This window comes from Erpetoichthys calabaricus, chromosome 5 (assembly GCF_900747795.2).
Source record: "Erpetoichthys calabaricus chromosome 5, fErpCal1.3, whole genome shotgun sequence".
Lineage (NCBI taxonomy): Eukaryota > Metazoa > Chordata > Cladistia > Polypteriformes > Polypteridae > Erpetoichthys > Erpetoichthys calabaricus.
Genome location: NC_041398.2, coordinates 40703427 through 40717990, shown reverse-complemented (window position 1 = coordinate 40717990; position 14564 = coordinate 40703427). Strand labels below are relative to the sequence as shown.

The 14564-nt window shown below is 36.1% G+C and overlaps 1 protein-coding gene across 1 annotated transcript in view; it reads right to left on the bottom strand.

Annotated features, from left to right (window-relative positions):
- Positions 1-14564, bottom strand: part of LOC114651640 (cytochrome P450 26B1) — a 71120-nt gene that overhangs the window by 37643 nt on the left and 18913 nt on the right. The window contains exon 2 of the mRNA XM_028801462.2: positions 9021-9245. Within this exon, the coding sequence (XP_028657295.1) occupies positions 9021-9245 (225 nt within the window). The remainder of the gene's footprint in view (positions 1-9020; positions 9246-14564) is intronic.

Sequence of the window (14564 nt, the reverse complement as noted above, 5' to 3'; positions counted from 1 at the left end):
GAATGTTTGAAGTTCCAGAACTTTTTCTCTATTTTTTTTTTTTGCTCACATCTGCGTTTAATTTTCAAGTTTAAGTGCTATTCTAAATATTGTAGTGCTCAGTGAGTATAAATAGAAGCAGTTCAATAGCAGCTTTTATGATACGGCGTGTGTGACCATGTTTGTGTTTGGGCACGTTGGGAAGGGCTTTCTCAAACCGCATTCACAAGACCCCTTAGAGAACAGACTGCCCTCAAAACAGCCCTTTACTCTGATTGGCTGTGCAACCCCTGTGATTTACTACAGGAGCATATAAGCAAGCTTTTGTTTGAAGATTAAAAAAAATATTATTATAAAACTCGACCTTCAGAATATTTCTATTAAGTTCATAATACATTTTAAATGTAAAGACTGGCTGGCTTTAATTTATACAATTATAACCTTGTGCACTGTATATATTTAAATACTGGACAGCATATACTGCATTGTTAGTAGTGTGTGTATGTATATGCATATATATTTATAGATAGATATATTGCATAGTTTACTGTCAAATAATGCAAAGAGTATATGACACATGTTTCGCCCTCATTTGGGCTCATCAGGCGTACACACTCTACTGCTCCCCTCTCGGGGAATCGAACCACAGACGTCAGCATCACAGATAAAGCCCCTTTACGCTGTGCCACAGCATGTGGTTCGTTTATATATATATATATTTATATGTATGGATATAAAATATGTGTGAATGTGTTCGTGTGGGAATAGATGATTGCTCTTTGGTGCTCTGTCTTTTTTATGAATTTTTGTTCCAGAGGGGTAATGTGTTGCTGGGCTGAAAAGTTGTCCCTGGCAGATATATTTACTGTACTAGTTACACAGATAGATAAATAAACTTACACCCTGGCAGTAATATACTTGAATTTAATTTTATAGATGTACAGATGTATCAATTGTATTTTTATTTTAATTTTAATAACAAATTTATAAATACAGTACGTCATTTATACTCTATTAATGATGAAGCACTAAATTGGCCTGCCCTCCAGTGAGCAGAAGTGGGAGTGCAGGAAGTCCTTTAAAAATTAAGACACACTTCCAAATTGGGACAGTAAATCTAGGCTCTTGTTTGTTTTTAAAGGTCACATAAAATTTTTAAAGTTTTTTAAAATTTTTTTTTGGATAGGAATTGCCATGGATTTAAAAACAGTGGTCTGAAATTTGGAAAGAGAATAAATACAACAGGCTAAACAAGCTGCAGAAAGCACTTCATACTAGATGCCAAAACATATGCTCCAAACATTTACTTTGTGCCAATATGTGAATACAATACTGTGTTTAGAGTTTTTAATTGTTGCACTTCATATTTAGTTTTCTATTTTGATGTATAAGTAGTGAAACATAATTCTCTGGTTCTGCTTTATTTTCACCCAAATCTGTCTTTGTCCTTTCCTGATTTACTCTTGCGGTATGGCCCTTCTGTTTCCTTTGCTTATTTTTTTCCAATGCTTGATGCATTTTTTTATTTTTCAACCTTCTGAAATACTTTGGTAAACATGTGTTGCTCATTATAAAAGGCACTATACAGTGTGTAACCTGATTGCTTGACTTTGCATTGGATTCATTCATTTAGTTGCCTTTGCCACATGGTAAAGATAATTTTGTGATGCTGGCAAAATACTGTATTTTTTTGTTACTGGACCCTCAGACACTTCAGTTGTTTAAATGATTTCATTACTTTTCTGTTGTTGTGTCAGCAAACTGCGCTAGATTTGAAAAATGACAGGGAAAAGCTGAGTAACAGGAAAGTGTCAAAACTGGGAGATCAAAGACACGAGCGACAAGGCCAAACATGGTCAAAAGTCTAAGACAAAAAAGTCAGAACTAGTAAAGAATACTGACAACTTTAAAGAAACAAACACTATGAAAAAGGGTTTTGTATCCATAACTCAGGTAAGGAAGTCAATTCATACTGTAGATGATCTTTTATCCATGTCATGTTGTTACCTAATGGTAGCAACCTCCAGGAACATGCCCCTAGCAATGCGTCAAATGGTGCTGATGACGGAAACAAAACTTAGAGGCAATAATACAAAATGCAAAATGGCAGAGAAAATGGTCCAAAAGTTAGATAACTCTTTATACAGTTGGAATTTCCAAAAATAAACATCATAATCAAAAGCAAAAACCTCTAAAAAGTGTTTGATTTCAGAAACAAATGTGTGATTGATATATATATATATATATATATATATATATATATGCACATATACATCCATTAGCCAACCCGCTATATCCTAACTACAGGGTCACAGGGGTCTGCTGGAGCCAATCCCAGCCAACACAGGGTGCAAGGCAGGAAACAAACCCCAGGCAGGGCACAAGCCCACACACACCAGGGACAATTTAGAATCACCAATGCACCTAACCTGCATGTCTTTGGACTGTGAGAGGAAACCAGAGCACTCAGAGGAAACCCACGCAGACACGGGGAGAACATGCAAACTCCACGCAGGGAGGACCTGGGAAGTGAACCCGGGCCTCCTAACTGCGAGGCAGCAGTGCTACCCACTGCGCCACCGTGCCGACCTATATATATATATATATATAAAATAAATTATTTGGTATATTATGCAATTAGTGAGCAACAAAAACTGAATGGCATAATGCATTTATGTTGGATCTCCTTCTAAAGCAGCATTGTTTAATAAACTACATGAAAACTGTTTGCAGTTAATGTTAACTACTGTCCATCACAGACTTGTAAACGTTTAAATGTTGACTGCTGATTCTAGTTGAAAACACTGAATTTGCAGCATTTGACCCCTATTTATTTACAACCTGGTGATTTCACATTTTTCTCTAAATTACCCACTGAAGGTGGAGGAACCAAAGGTGAATGTAACGGTACACTTTAAATATATCCTAAAATGCAAGTGACTTGCACACTTTGAGTATCTAGTGTTGTATATTCAATTTAAATCAAGTATTCAGTAACTACAATTAAAATTTATAAATGTCTCAGACCATACTAATCATTAATAGCTGTTTTACCAAACTCTACCAGATTTAGCTATTAATGATAATAAAGTAGTTTTGGTGGGTAATAGTAATAGTCATATTATTTTTTCATAATATACATATTGACATAAACATCTATAGCAGACATTTTCTATTACTGCTTGGTTTAAAATTCATCAGTCTATCAGGATGGCATTCCTGCCTTCGCCGTCTTCATTTTATCTGGTGTTTTCTGTTTTCCCGTAACAAAATTTCATGTCATTTATTGTCATTTATGTTCTTCGTTAACAGGGGTGGGTATTAATATTAATTTAAGTGTCTCCAGTACACAGGTCATTAAAGGATAAGTTCGGTATTTATTAAGTCTCAGGTATGTTCTTCACAAACACTGTACATATGCATTTGCTATGCAAACTTGTGTTCTTAAGTTAAGTGTTTTCTACAAATTTTGAAGTTTTTTTTTTAAACTTATCAATGTGTTTTTAAGTTTTTATTTTCTGTGCATCCCGTGCCCCATAAGATTACCTGAGAGGCCTATAAAAGACACTTAACCTACTCCAAGCTTGTGGGATCTTATATAAGTAATAATAGTATGCCTTTGTTCATACTTGGAGGTGAGTACAGGCTTTATATGTAGTAGTTCATTTGAAAACAAACATAGTTTGTTCATTGATAACATATACTCGCTTAAATAAAAATACCAAAATGAGATGTTAACAGAAATAAAAACACAGAATTGCATGTTTGCTAATCTGCTGTTGTGGTTGTTTTGTAACAAGCAATCACTAGTCCAGGTTGTTTCGAAACAAAAAACATCAGATAGTAGATAAAGTGCATGGATGGAACACCAGTCTTTCTTAACCTACAGTATAAAATAAAAAATAATCAGGAGATAATCAAAATGGCTTTCTGATATTGAGAGGTCAAAAGACAGAAGAAGTTTGTTATCAAAAAGTCAAAGAATGGAGCATTGAAAGCAAACCCGAAAGCTCAAAGTCTTCAACAAAAAAAGTAAAAGCAGCAAAAGAATCATGAGCAGACGTTCAGATGCTAGGAAGCAGGCTGGGCCCACCACCATCTTATTTAGGTAGCCTTCATCGTAAGTGATCAAATGATTAAAAGTAGTCGTGGTAACCATAAACAATACTGCAGTGCCCATGAAAATCCAAAACTGTGCTTGGTTATAACCAAACTTCAGCCAAATTATTATTTGGCTCCACAACAAATATGTCCCAAATCCAGAAAACTTTTAAATGTGTATGGACTCAGACCACAAAGCATTACAGGAAACCACTGTACTCTGCTATCCTGAACACTATTAGAATTAATGAATTTATTTAATTTAATGATCAAGTAGACAGTGTTAGGTTACAGACTAAACAGGCACCTCCTACACCTATTATTGCTGGTTTAAACCATACCACTCCTTTTATAGAAAACTTAAAGATTCAAGTAGCGTAATAAGGCTTATAGGTCTTTAGGGTAACATATAGTATATATTCAAGCTTGGAACTGTTCCTTAACCCCAATTCTACTTTCATTGGTGAAACACACACTACTTGCAAAGTCTATTGTTATTCCTTATTTATTCTTTTATCCAAGACAACTTTCTCTATGGAAGATTCATCATAGCCACTTTTGTTTGCTTTAGTTGGCATGGCAATATCTTTTCCATTTCATAAGATGGAGTAAAAAGCTATGTGAAAACTGTATGCATGGGTATTGAAATATTAATAATCAAATTGTGTATCCTGGAGTCAAATAAGAAAGAATTGTCTGTGATTACAAAATGTATCAAGTCAGTGCGTTATGCCTTCTGGATAATAGGATAAACTGATTTGAAGCAAATTCCCCTCCTACACTCACTGCAACATGTGACATAGACGACAAAAGTAATAATCAGATACATTTTATAAAATCAATTATCAAGTACTAAACCATCGCAAGGGTGGCACTTTGGTACACTGGACAGGGCTGCCACCTACAGGAGCCACAATCCTAAGTATGAATCACACACCTGGATTTTGTGTGTATGTGGAGTTTGTATATTTACCCCATGACTGCCCAGGTTTTCCTTCAAATCCACAAACACATGAAGGACAGGTTAATCGGTGAATCTAAATTGGCCCTAGTATGGGTGGGTGTGTGTAAGCCCTGTGATGTACTGTTGTCCTGTGCTGCCAGGATAAGCTCCAGCCCACCATGGCTCTGAACTGGATTAAGCATATCTAAAAATGTGTAAAGCACTTCTTTGATTCCATATGAAATGTGATTCATATCAGCCATATTCAAATTACTCTATAATGATTTTGATGTTGATATGGAACTTTTATTCAAAATGATGTATCAGATTGGCTATTAGCTGAATATCAACCTCCCAGTAAACCTACTGAAAGTACTAGCATACAGTACACTATGAACATTTGCATATGTCATACACCACATGTCAAAGCTGCCTGATATTAACCCACTAATCATATTTATATTTTAAAAGTAATTTTTAATTTAATTAAATGCTGCATACTGCTATTTCTAGATCAATTCTTACACTACAGTGACTTCAGACCAGTTTCTGTGGAGGATAAGTTGCCCAGATATGCATGTTCCATATTTTCATACATTCTTCGAGAGTAGTTTAAGTACTTTACAACAAAACAGAGCCTGTCTTAGGCCAATTTGTGGTAGATCATCTTTACCAAATGATGATGCAACTTCTCAAGTATATCTGGGCTTCTCGCAAGAAAGAACAATTAAACAGGCAAAAGAAAACAAAATTGAAGGTAAACTTAAGTCAGTTCAAGGACTAGATGATAATATACCACAATAAATATTACTTGATAATCGAAAGAGTTGGACCAAGCAGTCATAGTCAGAAAATCAGAGATCTAGAAATCTTAAGCAGGCCCCATGTTTTTTAATTAATGCATCTTCAAGGATTGACATATGGCGAAGGTAGCCTTTTCTCAGACATTTCCTAAACATATCAGTTTGAAATGGATATTGCAAAGAACTTTAAAACAATTTTAAATATACATGTTCTCTCTAAAGCATAAATGCAGCCTCACAATTCCAGTCTTACACTCCCATCTGTTTCAACCTCAATCATTGTTCATTCACAGCAGTGAGACAGTCTGAACTTGTGTTGTTAAAAGTTAGTTAGCCATGCTTCTGTCATTTTCATCTCTACTTCCCAACGTGTTTAAAGTTTCCTCCACATTCTATCCTGTGCCACTTCCTGGAGATATCTTCCTCTTGTTCCTCTATCTCTTGCTTGCACCATATCTTTCCACCTCTTTCTTTGACTTCCTGCTCTTTTCCTTCCTACCAGAATCCATCTTTCTGCGCTTTTTGCTGCTCTTGAGTTGTTCATGTACCATACATGTCCTGCCAATTTTATCATTCTCAATTTGCCTATTTCACTCAGGCAGATCTCCATTTGACCAGTCCTTTCTCTCAAATGCTCATTACTTATTACTTATCTAATTCCTATAATCCACCTCCAGCATCTTTCCTCAAACATGTCTAGTCTTCTTTTAAATGTTTGGCTAAGTGTCCAGATCTCTGCATTAGAGGCTCTTAATTTTGTCCACAGTTTGCTGTTTCTGCAACTCCAAAGTCCTCTTTCTAATTTAAGAAATACTTTTTCTGCATAACCTAATCTCTTTGTTACATCCATCTCACAGCTGCCATTCACCTCAGTCTTGCTTTCCAATTATGTGACTCTCTGTACTCTTTCCAGCAGTTGAACTTTATATTGCAATCTGTTCATTCCTTCATGTTCACCAATTTTCACCCATTTTGTTGTGGCTATGCTTAAATTTAATCACAGTATCTCTGATTCCGATCAAATAATCTCAACAGCTTTACTAATGCTGTTACAGTATACTCACTGCCAGAAGCACTGTATCGTCCACATATTCAAGATCTCCCACCAGTGCTCTGATGGGGATATCTAGTCCACCACTCTTATCTGTTTGATCAACCTCCATCAGTACATGGTCCAACAGAAAGTTCAACAAACATAGTGACAGAGTATATCCTTGTCTTACTCCTGTTCTGAGACCTCTCTTTTTCACTTCTCATACATGCTGAGTTAAGTCAGTAATCAAACTGAACGAGTGTTGTTAAAAGTACAGTTTATTAATATTATCCAATTCATTATATACTGTAGTCATCATAATTTAGACTTTGGACAGCTTTTCAAACAACTATGCACTATTTTACATCTTTTTTAATTAAATGGAATTTTAGTATAAAATAGACTATGGACTGAAATGTATATCCACTTACAAATGTTTAATTATAAATAGCAGGCGTATATTATGAAAATAAAAATGTTATGAAATTCATTTATGTAATTTCATTCATCCTTTTGTACCCAGGCTTGGTTTTTAAAAAAACACAAATAATTAAGTAAGAATTGTATAGTTAATCAGTATGTAGTATATTGTGCATAATATTTATCATGGTCCATCTTTCTTTCTTTCTTTCTTTCTTTCTTTCTTTCTTTCTTTCTTTCTTTCTTTCTTATCAATTTAGCAAGGCAAATATTTTTAAGGCATGCTTCTGTTTGGGGTCAGATCTCAGTACATCTGGTGTGCGCCCAGATGAGGTAAGGCTAAATATGGAAAAGAGGCAGCAGGCCAACAGCAAGCTGCCTAAAAGCTCCTTCAAGCCTATATTCAGTTCACTGAGTGCAGGCCCAGAGCACTATAACAATTTCTCAAGTAAAATACACTTACCACTTTATAAACTACTAATTACATAATGAATACACATAAAGATGCAGAATTGTTTAAACACACGGTAAATCTGAAAATTCCCAAACTCTTTAAACTAAGAGGAGCCTAGCAATATTTGTCCATTAGCATCAGCATTGAACTGTGTCCAATAGCATCAAAAGTGCCTGCCATAATTCTACAGGTTTGGTCAGATGCAGAAGAAGGTTGAAATAGAAATAGTGTCTAGTAATAGATAAACCTCCTCAGGAGTTGAGGAGTGAGCGATCTCATTATCTAAAGAGAACAGACCAGATGGTACTATTTGTTATGTGCCATAACACATTTTCACATATTTTTAATTTACTGTATGAAAAAAATATAAGGAACATCTTGATAATTCCATGTGCAGTCTCTTTTATAAATTAATGGCTGAAATGCTCCCTCTTATTATCTCTGTCTATTTATACACACATACACACACACACACACACTTCAATTTTTGTATGACAAATTAAAAAAATGTCAGCTAGAATAACAGTAGCATAATGTCAGTTCCGCACAACATGTCAGCAGTGGTGGATGAAGCAGACTGTCTCTGGAAAGTCTGCAAATTATCAGGCCCAGACTGCCCACACTGAGACACAAAGATAACAAACTCGTCCCACCCTCCTGCTATAATCAATCCTATGTGATCTGAAAACAGACTACACCTGATACCTCACTGTCCAGCTGTGAGAAAGGATGGCGGAAAGCAGAGATTGTCATCCCACTCTGAAGGTCCATCTCCGGCGTTAGTCAGCACATTGCCTTCTGTTAGTGTGAGCTTCCCAAATGTAATTGCAGTGGGAAGAAAAACACTCTTTGTATTGAAAATGTTACTCTGCTAATTACCCATCATTAGAGATTGCACGATGGCTTTTAAGATGTTGGGGATTAGCTGGTGATTACAGCCCATTGAAGGTTCAATAGTACAGGTGTGTGAGGTGAAACACTAACCCTCCAGATAGCAGAGCATGAGAGTTGACTCCCACTGGTGCAAAGACAGGAGCATTCAAGAGCAGAACAATGAGGAAAATGCACTGAGTGTTGTGCAGATCAGAAATCGAGAACAAATGCATGAATGTGTTCTAATGGCTCAGAGCTCTCCTCATTATCACTCATTTCAGGCACTTTTAGATAGCAGAATGTATTGCAAGACTTGGCATTCATACAAGATGAATAATATTCTGCAGGCCTCTCAGAGTCTTGAACTCAAGTGCCTCTAAGTCTTACAAAAAAAAACCCACTGAACGAACCTACCTTTCTCTTGTTTCGGTGGATTTCGCCAATGGAGTTTGCAAGACTGTTGGGGCCCAGCAAGGTCCTAGTACTCTGGGGCCATTCAGCACTCACTAGGCTGTGCTCTCCCATTAGGAGCTTCCTCACATTCTCGGCTCCTGTCACACGGATCAATGGTCGACCCAACAGGTGTGTTTTAAACACATTCCCATACTTCTCCCTTCGGGATGAATGGAAACTGGAGCCCTAGAGAAGAAAGAGATTCAAGAAGAATAATTAGCTTATTTCATCCTGTCATTCATTTTAAAAAAATCACAACAATTCTGATTTTTTTTGAGGTATGTTTCATGCTTGGAAGTTACTATTTGGTGAATGTGAATTCCTGTTCAGCTTTATTTTTATCACTTTCTTTTATAGCACATTCAGTTTTGTTTACAATTTAGTACATTTGGAGTGCACCTCATTCTCTTCTAATGAAAAAGGCACTTCTGAAGTTTTGTGCAGTCTGAGTAGTCATAGCGCAATATAGAAAGCTGTTCATTTGTGGTCCTTCTGTCAAGGAACATGAATTATACTTAAAGTTATGGACAAGCAAAGAACGGCTATGGAACAAAATGTAGGTAACAAAGACTTACTAAAAAGTCAAAAAGTGTGCAATGTTATGTGCAGATCTAGAATTACTGCTGTTGATGTATTAGGATATAAAGTATGTCCAGATTATAAAGTCATTTTGTATTAATAAGCGGCCATAACAGCAGTTATTCAAGTTTTTAATTGATGCCCGCCATTCAAATATTAAAACTGAAATAAAACATGCTGAGTGACATGGCACTTCTGTAGAATGTTCATCAGGGAAGATATCACTTATCACCATATAACCAAACATGCATGAAGAAACTGAAAGGGCACAGGGGAAGTCCTAGGAATGAAGAACCAAATAAGTGTCTTTGTTTTGGGCATCAGGAAACACTATTTTACAACGGTACTGAAACTGAATGCTACTTTCTTCAATTTGGTATTATGCCCATCATTAAATAGACTTCATTTTTAAACATTACATTTTATGTTAAGCACTATCTTTATAAGGAAAATAATGATTTTGCACTAAACTGTGTGAAATTTGTATCTAAGAGTACTAGTCTAATAGTAAATGATGTTTACGTTTAATGTGTCATCTTTCTTCATCACTAGTTTTTGCATGATTAAAAAGGCATATTATAACAGTTACTATATTAGTAGATTAGAAAAAATTCAGTGTACATATTTTTACTTTTATGAGTAACATATAGGACCAGCAAATCTTTCTAAATCCTGTCACACCTTCAAGAAATTATCCACCTACTTGGTGTTCCCAAAAAGAACACCATTACATGTTTACCAATTTCAACTAAATATTGTTATATAAATAACTAAAATAAGTATATTTTGTATATATATATATATATATATATATATATACAAAACTTGTTATTTAAATAACTATTGTTACACAAATAACTAAAATCAGTGTTTTTTAAGTATTTGTGGGTAACACAAGACCAAAAATAAGGATATCAGTGAACTAATTTCATATTGAAAATTTTGAAACATTTGAGCCACAAATTTTCAGTAGATATGATGAGAATTAAGTTAAGTATATTTTTACATTTTACAGAACAGACTTATATAAAGACTTTGATTTCTATATGCATTCTATACTTTCGAATTTATTTATTTCTACTGAACTACTGAAAAATATTCCTTTCAATGAAAATCTAAATTAATTTTAGGGCTGAATTGTTAAAATATGATGTAAAATGGACAGAGTAAACACAACTTGTTTGTTTCACAGAAACTTAAAGAGGCTACAATCTTTTCTCTAAGTGTGTTCACTTTTGTAGGACTGGGTCTAAGTCTAGGACTGTTTCCAAAATCCAGACAGGAGGTCACACATGGAAAAGGCAGAAAAGATAAAAGTAAAACATTCTGAAAATTAAGTGAAATCCAAAGATAGGCTAAATGTTCAAAAAACGGAGTCCAAACCATAATTAACTCAAAGCATCCTGGGAACACATAAAAAGTTCAAACATAAGATCAATAAATAAACTTACAAAATTAGGGGGAGTGCTAGGGAACTGCTATCTCAATTGAAAGACTTTACTGTTACTGTGTCGCAGGAGACTGGGGGACAGACCTGGCCGGGACGCCTAGAAGGACTGGGAGGTGGCATATTCGTCCTCCCGGCCACGAGGGGGCAACCGCCCTGGATCGGGAGAGGACCATGGTAGAGAAGCAAGGAGGCTCAAGCCCGTTGGGGCCCATGGCCACCGCCAGGGGGCGCCCTGAGCCTCAGGGAGCCTGGGGAACGTGTACTTCCGCCACACCCAGGAAGATGGAGGACGATTCTGCCAGGGACGCCCGGAGTGCTTCCGGGTACAAGAGCAGCATTTCCGCCACACCAGGAAGTGCTGCCGGAAGAACATCAAGCACCTGGAGCACATCCGGGTGAGAATAAAAGGGGCCTCCTCCCTCCAATCAGGGAGCTGGAGTCGGGATTGGGAGCAGGACGAAGCTCCCATGGAGAGAAGAAAGGCGGCCCACGAACAGTGAGAGAAAAGCCCGGAGTAGGGGTGATTGGTGCTGGGAGAACAGTGTGCTGTGTGGGACTGTTGTGCAGAAAGGCAAATAAACGTGTGTTTTATAAAGATGTGGTGTCAGTCTGATGGTGTCCGGGCATGTCTCACAACTGTTACTGTCATACATTACTGTTATCCTGGACTTTTTTATGTCCTCACTTTTCTCTCATGTGACTGATAGTAAGGGCCTAAGGGAAAGGGCAGGTAAAAAGGATGGATAAGGCGTGGAGTTCTAGCACATTCCTGGCAAAGGCATCTATTCATCCATCCATCCCTCTCTGGTCTTTTATGAGATCATATTTTTGCCCTGTCCACAAAGTAACATAGTGGAAATTATATAGTTATGCTTTGGTTTGGACCACGGTTCAATTCCTTGTTCGAATTGTATCCTACAGGGAATTTCAATTTCTGTCGTCTCCAAGGGGCTCTGACTTCAAGACATGTCGATGGGTTAACAGGGGACTGTGAATTGGTTTGATGTGGGTGAGTGAGTTTTATGCTTAGCAAATGTATGTGTCTGTTGCCTTGGAATACATTTTGCTGCAGTGTTCTGTGCTTGCATTGCTATTTACATTACATACTTTTTATAAATATAGGTAATTGTTCAGACTTAATATTTTGTGTGTGCTTGTTCCCCACATTTATAATTCTCATTTTTATTGTATATGTAAATTTTGTACATCACCTTGTTAGAAGCACATCATTTTTGGGGTTTTACTGTTTTTGTGTGTTGTCCATTTTTATTTGTTTATCTATGCGCTGTGCCATTTTGTTTATTGTTCACCTATGGACTATGTAATTCTGTGCATTTGTTTCTATAGCTAGAGCTTTAGTTTGCTGTTAAGCTACGTTTTTGCTAGGCAAATGACACACGTGTCATAATGGCAGACATGATATTAAAGAAAACATCAGATGTCTTACAGCATTGGAAGTTTACTTAGAAAGAAAATACCTCACAAGAGACTAGTGCTTGAGCAATTGATTACAAATAGATACAACTTTCAAGTCTGGGTTTGTAAGTAAAAAAATTTTAGGAAATTATTTAATGACTTCCAATAAAATTGTTTTGATCTCTGGAAAAGGAACAACTAGGAGGTAAGCTAACCAAATAAAAGGGTGAGCATAGTCATAGTCAGTGTCACAGACAAAACTAGTCAGATAAGATGTAGCATGTAAGGACCAAAGTTCAGAACCAACATTTTTGTAGAGAGAAAACCAAAGCGTAAAATCTAGTAACTGACTTGGGATTCGTATTTCTAAGAATGACAAACATTTATAATTTTTGAAAATGCATCAATCCCTTTATCCAATAAGCATATAAATTGGAATGAAAACAGGCATCTTTAAATAGACAATGCATATCGACGTCAAACGTTGTGAAGTCAGTGCTAATATGACGTCATCAAGATAATGATGAAGTATTCTGACTAATCCAAATACAAATACTAAACGCAACAAAATTTAAAAAATAAATTGTTAGAGAGACTCAGTCAGATTACATTAAAAACAATCTTTGCTAACAGCAGTTACACTTCTGTTTTTGCCCCTAGAGAAAGACCTCTTTTATTCTCCACCACTTGCTAATAAAACCTGCCAAAAAAGATATATTTTAACTATCATTTCCCATAGTCCTTCTTTAATATCTGTTCTAGACCAACACTAATCTTTTTTTACCTTTTTTTGCTGCGTAAAATCTATCTGTACAGATATGCCTAATCAAGTATCAAAGCACAGAGTAAGTTACAGTAAGTGAGTTATTGTTGATTACTATTGTAGTTATGATCTTATATTGATTTAAAATTCTTAAATTTTATTTCCACTATGTTTAGCACCTTTCATGGTGGACACTGCTCCCGTTGGACTGCTTATTCCACTAGCATTACAATGATCAGCATCACATATCAACCCCAGGAAATGACCACAAGTGATCAACTATAGGCAATGTATTTGATACGTCTTTAGATCTTGGTGAGCATATTGAAAATTCTTTTTTCAGGTGGGAACACGTTGTTATGAAGAAAGGCCAAAGTGGGTGAAATTCTGACAGTGAGGATGTTTGTCAATGTAAGTTGCACCAGGCAGGCTTGAACAGACAAGACCGCTTTCCATCTGCCAAAAAAAGGCTTCAGAAATACCGGTATTCAGAAAAGAGAAGGGTGGAGGCATCAGCTAATAGCACTTTCAGTATTTTCACCAGAATAAGTAGGACAATTCTGATTCCTTTGCCATTTGCCCAACCTATTTTAATGTCATTCAGCTTAGTTATTATATAATAGCCCTGAAGGAATGAGTTTGCTTGAGAAACTGACATTAAAACAAATCTAATTGTTAAACTTGTGGTTCCCAAATCTATAAGGAAAACTCCCTGCATGTTTTGCAAACATGACTAATTCTCTGAAAACTCCCTTTTCTCTTTTCTGCATGATTGCCTGCAGCTCAAAACATGGAACCCCTGTATTTCGCAGTCGAGTTGGAAAATCTCCAGGGATGCACAGCAATTTTTATTAGAGTCAATTCAAGACCTGGATTCAGAAAGTGACTTAAAATAGAAGTTCAACCCGATGTGACCCTTTCTCAAGGTGAAAATTAACTAAATATATTTTAAAAGTTAACAAGACTTCACTGCTATATCCTTTGAGACTAATAGCCTCACCTGCCTCATGTCTGCTTTTTCTAATACATTTTCAATTATATTAACAATAAAAGAACTCTGTATTTTGATGAAGAATTTTCTGTACTCTTATATTAATGCATATTATTGTGAATAACTCTGTTCTAAGTTTATTTGGGAACGTCATCTGAACCTTTGGCCACAGGTTGTAAAGTTTTCCTGTAAAACCTTTCCTAACCTTACAGATTGAACAATCAGAGAAACTCTAACATATTATAATTAATATTATAACATCCTTTCCTGTAAGTAATTGGTAGATCTTTGCACACACTATAAATA